This window comes from Petromyzon marinus, chromosome 53 (assembly GCF_048934315.1).
Source record: "Petromyzon marinus isolate PM22_M1 ecotype Great Lakes invasive population chromosome 53, UKy_Petmar_22M1.pri1.0, whole genome shotgun sequence".
In the NCBI taxonomy this organism is placed as follows: Eukaryota; Metazoa; Chordata; class Hyperoartia; order Petromyzontiformes; family Petromyzontidae; genus Petromyzon; species Petromyzon marinus.
Genome location: NC_133719.1, coordinates 12,462,334 through 12,475,954, shown reverse-complemented (window position 1 = coordinate 12,475,954; position 13,621 = coordinate 12,462,334). Strand labels below are relative to the sequence as shown.

The following is a 13,621-nucleotide window of genomic DNA, read 5'->3' as shown; positions in this document are numbered from 1 at the left end:
GACAACTCACTCGGAGGCTAAAGTAAGGTAAGGGCTTCCGCCAAGGTTTTATTACAAATCTTTAACAATACACAGGGGTGAACAACTCCCCAGGGGTTAGGGGTCCCGGGCTAGGTCCCGACACAGCCGGCTGCCCTGTGCTGTCTCCTCTGCCCCGGCCGTGGGATCAGCCAACACAGCCGACCGAGGAGCACAGCCACGTCTAGCCTGGCACTGTGCCCTCCCCTATCCCTACCCCCTTGCCCCTGGCTCCCCGTTCCACCCTTCTCCAACCCTACTCTCCAGCTACGACCCCGCTTACGTCACAGGGTCCCCCTTTTATCCTTGAGGAGCCGTGATGTCACTCTGCTGCCCCGAGCACATGACGTCACGTCATCGCCCTGGACAGCACAAGTGATGCCACTTCCCCATTCTACTCCTCTACACTGTTTTCAGATTGTCCGAAATCGGGGTGCTACTCTGATTAATGACGATTTTGTTAACGTCTAGTTTTGTTATATGTGGAACTGGGTTGTTCTTTGATGATGAACGCTCTGAACTCGCGAATTTAAAAAACAGAAGTGATATAGTCATCCTCTCAGCCGATAAAGGCAACGCTACTGTAATTATGGCTAAAGATTCATACATCAACAAAATCCAGAATCTGCTCAACGATGGAAGTTACTCAAAAATTAAAAATGACCCTACCAATAGCCTAGCGATAAAAACCAACAAGATCATCACAAGTTCGACCTCCCTAATCGACCCAACTAAACGTCCCTCCCTAAAACCTTCTGCTGCAAGACCCTCAAGATTCTATGGTCTTCCCAAGATTCATAAAGAAGGCACCCCACTACGACCCATCGTATCCACGATCAACTCCCCTACCTATAGACTAGCCCGTTTTCTGTCAGATACCTTGCTGCCTTTCACTGGCAAGACCGCCTCAGCAGTACTTAACTCAGCCCAATTGGTCTCTATGGTCAAAGACGTTGTACTGTCCCCTGACGATATCCTTGTCAGCTTCGATGTGGTCTCTTTGTTCACCAAGGTCCCAGTACCTGATACCATTGAAATAATTGAAAATTTGGTCCAACATGGACTAGACCCCGATACACCTGCACTGGTTAGGCACTGCCTCAACAATACCTACTTTACTTGGAATGGCTCCTTCTACAAACAAAATGAGGGTACCCCCATGGGATCCCCCTTGTCACCAGTGATAGCCAATATTTTCATGGAGAAATTTGAATCAGACGCCATCCAGACTTCCACCCTCAGACCTTCCCTGTGGAAGAGATGTGGATGACACTTTCGTCATTTGGCCACATGGCCTCCCAGCTCTGAACCTTTTCCTACACCACATCAATTCCAGACATCCCACCATCAAATTCACCATGGAAGTGGAGAAAGATGGCAAGCTACCATTCTTAGATGTTCTGTTTGAGAGGAGACCTGATGGCTCATTGGGGCATTCTGTCTACAGGAAACCCACCCACACAGATTCCTACTTGAAACCTGATTCCCACCACCACCCAGCCCAAAAGAATTATCTCATCAAAACTTTATACCATAGGGCTCATTGCATTTCGGACCAACACCACCTGACCAGTGAATTGAAACATGTACACCTGGCCCTCAAAAGGAATGGATACACTGACCGTACCATCCGCCAAGCTGTTTCTCCCTCCATACAGAAACCACTTGATACTCCGGTCAAAACCATCACACTACCATATATAGCAGGCGTTACTAAAAAGATTTCCAAAATTCTAAACAAACACAAGATCCAGGTCCGGTTCAATACAGTACACAAAATTCGTGATCTGATCCCATCCGTGAAGGATGTCATTCCTGACTTACAGTACCCCGGGGTTTACAAATTGAGTTGTACCTGCGGTGATTGCTATATCGGGGAGACAAAGCGACATGTCTCTGACCGAATTCGCAAGCACAAATCAGATTTGAAACACGGCAAAACGAATTCTTCTGCCGTAGCTGATCATTGTTACAACGCTGTGGGTGATCACGATATAATTTTCTCCGATACCAAGGTTCTTTGCAAACCCACGGGTTTTTATCAGAGATTTGTTCACGAGTCAATTCAGATCTACAAACACAGACACAATTTCAACCGAGAAGATGGTTTAAAATTAAGCAACCATTGGAAAGATGTTCTAAATCGAACCAAACATTAAACTAATTTTCAATGGTACAGTATATTTTTCAAGTAGTGGTACCCCAAACTTTCGCAGCTCTTAAATTCCCTTTTCACACCATCAATAGGTAAACGCCCCCCCCACCCCGCGCCAACCGGCATGTGCACCCGCATGTACACCACCTCTATGCTAAGTCGGACAATAAAATGCTATTTTTTATGCTAATTCCTTTGTCAAGGCACCTTGTTTCCTCGCACACAGCTTAAAGGTCACGGTCTGAGCGTGGCTGTGTTTCACTGCAGCGCTGTCCTCGAGACAGCCTGATCCCTTCACCTGATGAAGGCCACTTGTGTTGTGGCCGAAACGTCGTGATTTTTGTTGTTTTATTTTTTACCTACGTGACTTTACCGAATAGAACCAAAGAGTATGGATCCTTGCAGTCACGAAAGCTTTAAATCGAAGATAGCACAGTAGGGAGCACAGGTGATGCCATTCATCTCAGTCAACCCATGGCACCTGGGTCTGTCCCGTGACCTGCAAACAGCAAGCCTTTGTTTGACACTGCACACTCTCGATTTAAAGCTTTCGTGACTGCAAGGATTCATCTTCTTTGGTTCTTTCGGTAAAGTCACGTAGAATGAGAATAAAATAATAAATTTATAAAATAAAATAACGCAATAATATTGTGTTATTTTATACGTGACTTTACCGAAAGAACCAAAGAAGACTGCACACTCTCTCGCACATACATACACGCGCGTACGTACACACATGCGTACGTACAGACACATACGTACAGACATGCGTACGACCACATGCACACCCATTTATAGGCAGCGATGGCTTTGGTGGAACCTTCATCCAGCAGTGTACTGATCATGGATTATTGATGGATGATTGATTAATTATTCTCATTTATGGATGATTTGATGATTGAATGATAAAGCTGATTGATGGATTATTGAATGATGATTGAATGATGATGATTGATGGATGATTATTGAATGATTATGGATGATAATTGGATGATGGATGACAGTCATATCTATAGGTGCCGTGTCTGTCCCCGCAGGAGTGAAGACGTTTATGCTGCGAGGAGACTTGAGCTCAGCTGAGAGAGCGAGAATCACCCACAGCGCTAATTCCTCCTCAACCACCATGGCGCTCCAGGCTGAGGGTGGTTGTGGTGGTGGTGGCGGTGTTGTGATTGGTAGTGATGGTGTCGGTGGTGGTGCTGCTGATGGTCGTGATGATGACGATGATGATGATGAAGCTGGCAGTGATGGTGCCTGTGATGGTGTGGTCAAGGATAACCCCACGACCCTGCAACCACTGCGGTTGTCATGGTTGATGATGGCGGTGGTGGTGGTGGTGGTGGCGTGGTTGTGGTTGGGTGGTAGTGGGGAGGGGAGTGGTGTGGGGGAGCGGCCCCCTGCTCTGATCTCAGTGATCATCGACGCGGGCAGCACGGGGACGAGACTGCACGTCTACACGTTCAGCCGCCCGCAACCTGGTAACGCCTCATCATCGCCATTGTCTCCATCATCATTGTCACCATCGCCATTGTCACCAACGTCTGTATCATCACCATCATTGTCGCATCACCATCATCATCATCGTCGTCGTTATCATTATCATCACTGTGATCATCATGAACATCATCATCGTTATTGTCACCATCGTCATCAACATCATTGCGATCATCAACACTATCATTATTATCATTGTCGTGACTGCCATCTATTCTACATCATCACCAACATGACCATCATCATCACCACCATTAATATTATTACTGCAACTCAATCCTGGTCGGCTTATCCCTATATCCCTCTCCAACACATCAAAAACACAGCTGCACTCACTGTATTCAACCTTCCCTACACGTCTCACTGCTCTCCTCTCCAACAACTTGCCCCCCCCCTCCTCTCTTCTCTAATTTCTTTAAACGTCCCTTCACGCTCCCTCCGATCTCAATATTCCCTTTTTTCTCACTGTTCCTTCACATCATTGCGCCCAGTCTCGCTTTCGTTCTATCTCTCTTGCCCCGTTGAACTGGAAAAAAGCTCCCTCATATTAGACTCTTACCCTTGCTTTCCTCATTTCACTCTGCCCTCAGGTGCTTTCTCTTTTCTATTGCTCTTTCTCTTCCACTGCCTCCACCTCTACCAGTGCCATCCCCCACCTCTAACCCACTCCAATCCCCTGGTCTTATTCCTCCTAGGACCCTAATTCCTGTCCCGGCTCTCACGTCTCGCTTTCTATATGTGCATCTAACCACATCTCTCCTCCAGCCCTCTGCTGTGCTCCTCAATCAGCTCAACTATCCGGCCATCAGACCTCTGGCCCTACCACCCTTCACCCACCCTCATCCATACCCAGACATAGCACCTATCTATCATACCACTTCATGCATGTGCCCAATACCCCGCTCCCTCTCATCCACATTGCACCCATCTGTCACCCTCATTCACCATCACACTCCACCTTATTCCTTCTTCCCTACCCCTACAACATCAACTCCATTCCCAGGTCCTGTCCCTCCATCCCTTGTCACCTCCTCATTGACAGCTGCTCCACCTCACCCGTTGCTCCCCTTTTTCCCTTTGTGTACCACCATCAACTTGTGTTGTAAATTGCCCTGGAAAGGGCGCTATATAAATCCTAAATAGAATAGAATATCACCTCCACCATCATCACCATTATTATCACCACCATCATCACCAACACCACCATCATCATCATGGTGATCGTCAATAATGACAGCAGTGGCGGTGTTGGTGGTAACGTTGGTGGTAACGGTGGTGGTAACGGTGGTGGTAACGGTGGTAATGATGGTAACGGTTGTGGTTGTGGTTATGATGTAAACGATGGTAATGGTGGTGGTAACGTCGGTAACGGCAGTGTTGGCCGGCTGTGTGCGTGGTGCAGGGGGGCGCCGCATGGTGCTGCAGGGCGAGGAGTTCCTCTCCGTGGAGCCGGGCCTCTCTGCCTACGCCAACCACCCCGAGCAGGTGTCACTCACTCACTCGCTCGCTCACCTGGTCACTCGCTCATCCGATCACTCACTCATCCGCTCGCTTACCCGGTGACTCACTCCCTCACTCACCCGGTCACTCACCCAGTCACTCACTCACCCGGTCACTCACTCGCTCACTCACCCGGTTGCTCACTCGTCTGGTCACTCACTTGCTCATTCACTCGCTCACTTGCTCGCTCACTTACTCGCCCGCTCACTCGCTCGCTCGCTCACTTGCTCACTTACTCTGTTTCTCTATGTATCTCGTCTCCTTGTGTATCTCTTTATCCCTATTTGTGTGTCTTTGTGTCTCGGTGTGTGAGTCTCTCTGTGCGTGTCTCTGTGCTCGTGTGTCTCTGTGCGCTGGTGTCTGTCTGTGTGCCTGTCTCTAGGTCGACTCAGTCTCAAATCAGTTCTGACCTTCATAGGCACTACTCGCTAACAGCACTTGCCCCAACAGTCTGTTAAGGCTACAGGGGGATCTTTGTCTTTCGTGTATGAGAGGGGGTGGGTGGTCAACAACACGCCCAACCGTCTTTGTATCCCCAGTGCTGAATATTCACATCACCACCCACCACTTCGTGTGCTTTGCCGACCTTCTTAGGTGCTGCGACTCACTAGCAGCACTTGGCCCCAACAGTCTGTTAGAGGCTACACGGAGGACCTTGGTCTTTGTGTATCTGTGTGTCTGTGCACGCGTGCGCAGTGCAGGGCGTCTGTGCGCTCGCTGCTCGCAGTGGCCCGGCGCCACGTGCCGCCCACGCTGTGGTCCTGCACCCCCCTCTCCCTGCGTGCCACCGCGGGCCTCCGCTTGCTGGCCCCACACACGGCACACGCCCTGCTGCAGCAGGTGACTCCCTGGTATCCGCACGCGATCTCCCCAGTATCCGCACGCCGTCTCCTCGGTATCCGCACACCGTCTTTCTGGTATCTGCACACCATGTCCCCGGTATCCGCACAGTCTACCCGGTATCCGCGCCCCACCTCCCCGGTATCCGCACGCCGTCTCCCCGGTATCTACATGCTGTCTCCTCGGTATCCACGCGGTTTCCCCAGTATCCGTTCACCGTCTCCCTGATATTCGCATGCCGTCTCCCCAACATCTGCACACTGTCCCCCCAGGCGAGGGAGGAGCTGGAGTCGTCTCCGTTCCTCATCTCAGATGTCTCCATTATGGCCGGCAGCGACGAGGGTAGCAGACGCGTCGTTTCACAACTACGACCACTACAGCCATTACAACCACCATAACCACTACAACCACCATAACCACTACAAAAACAACCACAACCACTACAACCACTACAACCACCACAAAAACCACCACAAGCACTACAAGCACGACAACCACAACAACCACTACAACCACAAAAACAACCACAAGTACTTCAACTACTACAACCACTACAACCAATACAACCACTACAGTGACGAGCGTGGAGGACTCGTCATGCTACAACTACACAACAACCACCACAACAACCACAATCACCACGACAGCCACCACTATAACAAAAACCATAACAACAATCTCCATCTTAACAATTACTTCTAGGATAGCAACAACCACATTAATACTATAGTTACCCAATAATTTCAGTGTGTAACGTGCGTGACATCACTTCACGTCGACCAGCCCCCCTCATTAATAATCATGAACAGGTTACGTCCTCCACATGGACCCCCCCCTCATTAATAATCATGAGCAGGTGATGTCACTCTACATCGAACAGCCCCCCTCATTAATAATCATGAACAGGTGACATCCTCCAAATGGACACCCCCTCTCCATTAATAATAATTAGCGGGTGACGTCACTCCACATGGGGGGGGGGCGAGGCACTTCCTCCCCCCTCCTCACTGTCAACTTATATCCCTCACTACAAAGGCAGAACCCTCCGTCACACGATCTCCGTAACGTTATTGAGACTTAGACGTAAAAAGGACGTCATGATGAACCAAGGGATTATAACCTTTAAATGAAATAAGTCTGTGTCACCGCGGCCTTACAAATTGCACACGAATGGTTGCAATGAATATCACGTCGCGGTATGCTTTTTGCTTCCAACTATCAGATGTACTGCAATACACCCGTCCTTGGACGGGCAAAAGGCTGGTCAATAATAACAATAACTACAACTCCCAAAAATAAAAATGCAACATCACGTACAACTGCTACAGTTATGATTATTAAACATATATGGTGATGATGGCAATGGTAATGATGACGTAAAAGTGATTGTGACGGTGATTGTGGTGATGACTACGATGATGACAATGATGATGATTGTGATGGTTATTGTGGGGATGACAGTGATTATGACAGTGATGATGGTTTTGACGAGGCGAACGATGTGGTGATGTCCAATTCCGATCTCCGTACCCCTCTCAGCTCTGCTTGCCTGGGTCACGATCAACCTCCTGAGAGGTACCGCCCACTCAACACCACACTCACCACCACGCTCACCGTCTACGTTAAAGATCCCATGGCATCGTTACTTAAGAGGCCGCCATTGCATGCCACTGTGTGCGACTGGTATATTTTTTTTAAATTTGCCAAATTGTGTGTGGTTTCTCCCCCATGCACCTCGGAGTCATCCCCTCTCTCTCTGCTTGCTCTATCTCTCTCACTTGCTCTCTCTCTTTCGCTCGCTCGCTTTCTCTGTGCGAGAGCGTGGTGGTGCCGCCAGCGCCTGCCCAAGCTGACTCAGCCTCAAATGAGTACCTGGTGCAGTGCGTAAATATCGCCACTAGGGAGACAAATGCAGCCAGGCGTGGTGCTGGCCACCCACACCCCTCGTGTGCCGTGCCTGACTTCATAGGTGCTACTCGTGAACAGTACTTGCCCCAACAGCCTTTTTAAAGGCTATACGGTTCATCTTTGTCTTGGTTTGTTTGCCTCTTAACTGTCATTCTTATATACGTTATTTTTAGTTTTGTTGTTCGGTCAGAGACACTTCCTTAGTCCGTGCTGCTCTCCAGTTGGCTGGTTGAAAAATCCTGGCCAGCTGGCTCAAACACTTAATAAACTACTAGCATACAGACTCGTAGAGATATATAGACACTCATAGAGATATATTTAGTTTTAGAGATTCATAGAGATGCATAACTACTCGAAGAGATGCATAGAGAATGGGTGAAAAGTGGGCAAAGTTTTGCCCAATTCTGGCCAGCTGGCTCAAACACTTAATAAACTGTACAGTGAGGGAAAAAAGTATTTGATCCCCTGCTGATTTTGTATGTTTGCCCACTGACAAAGAAATGATCAGTCTATAATTTTAATGGTGGGTTTATTTGAACAGTGACAGACGGAATAACAACATAAAAATCCAGAAAAAACACATGTCAAAAATGTTATAAATTGATTTGCTTTTTAATGAGGGAAATAAGTATTTGACCCCTCTGCAAAACATGACTTAGTACTTGGTGGCAAAACCCTTGTTGGCAATCACAGAGGTCAGACGTTTCTTGTAGTTGGCCACCAGGTTTGCACACATCTCAGGAAGGATTTTGTCCCACTCCTCTTTGCAGATCTTCTCCAAGTCATTAAGGTTTCGAGGCTGACGTTTGGCAACTCGAACCTTCAGCTCCCTCCACAGATTTTCTATGGGATTAAGGTCTGGAGACTGGCTCTGCCACTAAAGGATCTTAATGTGCTTCTTCTTGAGCCACTCCTTTGTTGCCTTGGCCGTGTGTTTTGGGTCATTGTCATGCTGGAATACCCATCCACGACCCATTTTCAATGCCCTGGCTGAGGGAAGGAGGTTCTCACCCAAGATTTGACGGTACATGACCCCGTCCATCGTCCCTTTGATGCGGTGAAGTTGTCCTGTCCCCTTAGCAGGAAAACACCCCCAAAGCATAATGTTTCCACCTCCATGTTTGACGGTGGGGATGGTGTTCTTGGGGTCATAGGCAGCATTCCTCCTCCAAACACGGCGAGTTGAGTTGATGCCAAAGAGCTCCATTTTGGTCTCATCTGACCACAACACTTTCACCCAATTGTCCTCTGAATCATTCAGATGTTCATTGGCAAACTTCAGACGGGCATGTATATGTGCTTTCTTGAGCAGGGGTACCTTGCGGGCGCTGCAGGATTTCAGTCCTTCACGGCGTAGTGTGTTACCATTTGTTTTCTTGGTGACTATGGTCCCAGCTGCCTTGAGATCATTGACAAGATCCTCCCGTGTAGTTCTGGGCTGATTTCTCACCGTTCTCATGATCATTGCAACTCCACGAGTTGAGATCTTGCATGGAGCCCCAGGCCGAGGGAGATTGACAGTTCTTTTGTATTTCTTCCATTTGCGAATAATCACACCAACTGTTGTCACCTTCTCACCAAGCTGCTTGGCAATGGTCTTGTAGCCCATTCTAGCCTTGTGTAGGTCTACAATCCTGTCTCTGACATCCTTGGAGAGCTCTTTGGTCTTGGCCATGGTGGAGAGTTTGGAATCTGATTGCTTCTGTGGACAGGTGTCTTTTATACAGGTAACAAGCTGAGATTATGAGCACTCCCTTTAAGAGTGTGCTCCTAATCTCAGCTCGTTACCTGTATAAAAGACACCTGGGAGCCAGACATCTTTCTGATTGAGAGGGGGTCAAATACTTATTTCCCTCATTAAAATGCAAATCAATTTATAACATTTTTGACATGGGTTTTTCTGGATTTTCTTGTTGTTATTCTGTCTCTCACTGTTCAAATAAACCTACCATTTAAATTATAGATTGATCATTTCTTTGTCAGTGGGCAAACGTACAAAATCAGCAGGGGATCAAATACTTTTTTCCCTCGCTGTATGCATGTGTGTGAGTGGGGAGCAGTGGCGCAGCGGTTAGCACGGCTACCTTACAAACCCCGAGGCCCGAGTTCGAGCCCCACTCACGGCTACCACCAACACCGGTGACGATTTATCTCAACTCGTCCTGGGCCTCTTCTTTGTCGACTCAGCCTCAAATGAGTACCTAGTGCAATGTGTAAACATCGCCAACTGAGGGAGACAAAGGCGGCCGGGCGTGGTGCTGTGGCCACCCCACACCCCTGGTGTGCCATGCCAGTCTTCATCGGTGTTCGCTAGCAGTGCTTGCCCCAACAGTCTATTAAATGCTACACGTGGAACATTTGTGTGTGGATGAGTGGAGAGCTGTGTCACTGCTGCTGTTTGCTGACAGCACTTGCTCCAGCAGATCTGTGTGGACTAAACGGGGGACCTTTGTGTGTGTCAGGGGTCCTGTTCAACGCACCGCGGGGAGACACCGCTGGGATCCTGGACCTGGGGGGTGGATCAACGCAGATCACGTTCCGGCCTCACAGCAAGGTCTCAGCAGCTGCATCATCAACAGTAGCATCATCAGCAGCGTCATCATCAATAGCATCATCATCTGCATCGACAGCATCATCAGCAGCAGCATCTTCAGCAACAATATCATCAGCATCTTCAGCAGCAACATCAACATCATCAGCAGCAGCAGCATCAGCAACGGCATCAGCAGCAACAGTTTCAGCAGCAGCAGCATGAGTAGCAGAATCATCAGCAGCAACAGCAGCATAATCAGCAGCATTATTTTTAGCAGCAGCATCAGCAGCAACAACATCCGAAGCATTAGCAGTATTGGAAGAAACAACAGCAGTATCGTTATTAGCAGCATCATAATTGTTATCTGCAGCTTTTTCATCATCAGCAGCAGCGTCATCAGCAACGTCAGTGTCATCATTATCACCAGCAGCAGCAGCAGCAGCGTCATCAGAAACATCAGTGTAATCATCAGCAGCAGTAGCACTCGTCTCCCTGCACCCCCAGATCAGCTCTGACGCGCCCCCCCAAGATTTCATGGTGGAATTTCACCTGGCTCCCACGACCTTTAACCTCTACTGCCACAGGTGCGTTCTCGCGAGTCGTCGCCACGTCAGGTGGTGAGGGGCACCTCATGGTTCATAAATAAAAGGGCGCTGCGGTGGTGAGATGTTAACTACCTTAACTACCTCGCCTGGTATGCAGGAGGTCGTGGTTTCGATCCCGACTAATGCCTGCAGCATATTTGGAGTTTGCGTCGCTCTCCCTGTGGTTACGTAGATTTTTCTTCGGGTCCTCCGGTTTTTCCCTCCATATTTAGAATCGCCATCACGCATTTATAGTATTTGGCTGCAATAAATTTCCATGATAAGCCACTTCGTTGGGCTATCACTTGCAGTCAGGTTGCTTCTGAAAAAGAGCTAAACAGGTTAGTGGGCCTTACCTGGTAAAATCAAAAATCGTTATAGTTTATAGTTATATTTAGTTATGGCAGGGTTGGAAACACGCCTACGCTGTAGACCGCTCGAAGCCAGGACCTCAATGGTGGGGAGTCGGCCATTATGAACCTCATGGTAGAGCGAGACACACTCAGGGCTTCTACATAAACTTGACACTGGAAACGATGTATCTCTTTATCTCTGTCTATTTATCTCTCTCTGTCTCTGTGGTTCTCTGTATATCACTACGTGTCTCTATAGGTCTCTGTATCTGTATGTCTCTATGGTCTCTACGTATCTTTATGTGTGTCTCTGCATATCTATGTGGTTCTCCGTGTATCTCTACGTGTTTATGTGGGTCTTTGTGTATCTATGTGTCTCTATGTGTCTGTATATAACTATGTGTGTCTGTGTATATCTATGTGTATCTATTGTTTTTTTGTCTAAGTGCCTGCACGTCACTGTTTGTGCATGTAATTCTATGCAGTACCATATTTCTACATGTCTGTGTGACTCATCTGGAAACTTTCCCATCGGTCAGCTCCCTCCGCCAGGCGAGGCTGCATTGCCTGGGTCATAGAGGGGGCTAATTGGGTGCAGCACGGGCTAAAGAAGAGATGGAGTGATGTGGTACAAGAGGATGTGGAGCTGAGTAGACTTGCCGATGACCGGTACCAGTCGTGTCAAGATCAGCCTCTGTGGAGAAGGCTCGTGAAGGATGCTAATGGTCAGTTGGAGGCAGTCGCCCTCCAGCAACAACGGAGGGCAGAGGAGCAACACTCACAACAACGAGCGGAGCGCCAGGCGGCTTAAACATAGCAAGTTGGCACAGTAGGGGGCACAGGTGGTGCCATTTATCTCAGTCAGTCAACCCATGGCACCTGGGTCTGTCCCATGACCTCCTGCCAGCCTGCGTTCAACAATTCACGTGGCCTTAAAGTGCACATAGCCTGGCACAAGCGCCGTGGTGACATCACCGCCACTTAGTGGTGAATGGCGGTTGTTGTTGTGTGTGTCTTCCCAAAGCTACCTAGGCCTGGGCCTCATGTCTGCACGTCTCTCCGTGCTGGGCGTGGAGGAAGGTGCTGCCGGTGAGCAATGCTATGAGCGTGTGCTGTGTGTATGTGCTATGTGTGTCTGCTATGTGTGTGTGTGTGCTATGTGTGTGCTATACGTATGTGTGTGTGTGCTATGTGTGCGCTATGTCCGGCAAAACAACCCCCTACCTCCTCGCGGTGCCGGACGGGCAACTCTGTCGTGGACAGTGCTGTGGGGGGAGGGCAAATTCCGATTGGCTCCTCCCCTCATGGCATCTGTGACCACCACAGGGGCTAAACGGGGGATCTGGACGGAAGCGAGGGGCTAGTAACCCCTCCACCTTCAAAAATTGACCACTAAACCACGTCTAAAATATCTAACTAATAAGCTTGTGCCGGAGGCCCCGGGGGGACAGGCGTCTATGACGTCTCCTGGCCAAACCCCAATTGGCGGAGCCAGGAGATTGAATCTTCTTCGTGACTTACTTATGCCCCCACCCATCTCTACCCGAGGGTAGAGATTGAATCTCTACCCTCGGGGCCCCTCAAGAAACAACGAAAAGCCACTTCGTGTGGCCACGTGGAATGTTCGAACGCTCACTGCAGAGGAGAGGCTGCCACTCCTCTGTCGGGAGCTGGACCGGTACCGCCTGGATCTCTGTGGCATTCAGGAGGTCCGGTGGACCGGTTCTGGCTCCTGCCACCATGAGGGGTGGACAGTCCTCTACTCGGGGCAGCAGACTGCCAAACAACAGGATGTGGCTCTTCTTTTGAACAAAAGAATGAAGGGGGCGTGGGAGCGTGGCGGTGAGGTGTGGGAAGCTGTAAGCCCCAGGCTACTTTGGGCTCGCCTTCCCATCAACCAGAGGCGAGGAGTGGTGGTCGTGGTTACTTATGCCCCCACCGAAGATGAACATCCGTGGAGGGATGCAGGCAAAGCCAATGAGTCAGATGCCTTCTATGACCTCCTGTCACAGCTGCTGGCTAAAGTGGTCCCTTGGGATAGAGTCATCTTGTTAGGTGACTTCAATGCCCGAGTTGGTCATGATGCTGGCACCTGGTCTGGAGTGATTGGAGGGCATGGGCCAGATCAGCTCAATAACAACGGTAGGAGGCTGCTAGATTTTTGTGCAGCCCATGGGCTTGTTATTACCAACACGCTGTTCCGGCATCGGCGCATCTACACAACAGCATGGATGCA

At 49.2% G+C, this 13,621-nt stretch overlaps 1 protein-coding gene across 5 annotated transcripts in view; it reads left to right on the top strand.

Moving 5' to 3' along the window:
• LOC116953857 (nucleoside diphosphate phosphatase ENTPD5-like) overlaps positions 1–13,621 on the top strand; it is a 54,434-nt gene that overhangs the window by 25,819 nt on the left and 14,994 nt on the right. For all 5 annotated transcript variants that reach the window (XM_032974125.2, XM_032974126.2, XM_032974124.2 and 2 more), the window contains 8 exons: positions 3,211–3,651; positions 5,070–5,152; positions 5,864–6,007; positions 6,280–6,349; positions 7,547–7,582; positions 10,378–10,469; positions 10,953–11,032; positions 12,410–12,474. In XM_032974125.2, coding sequence (XP_032830016.1) covers positions 3,211–3,651; positions 5,070–5,152; positions 5,864–6,007; positions 6,280–6,349; positions 7,547–7,582; positions 10,378–10,469; positions 10,953–11,032; positions 12,410–12,474 — 1,011 coding nt within the window. The remainder of the gene's footprint in view (positions 1–3,210; positions 3,652–5,069; positions 5,153–5,863; positions 6,008–6,279; positions 6,350–7,546; positions 7,583–10,377; positions 10,470–10,952; positions 11,033–12,409; positions 12,475–13,621) is intronic.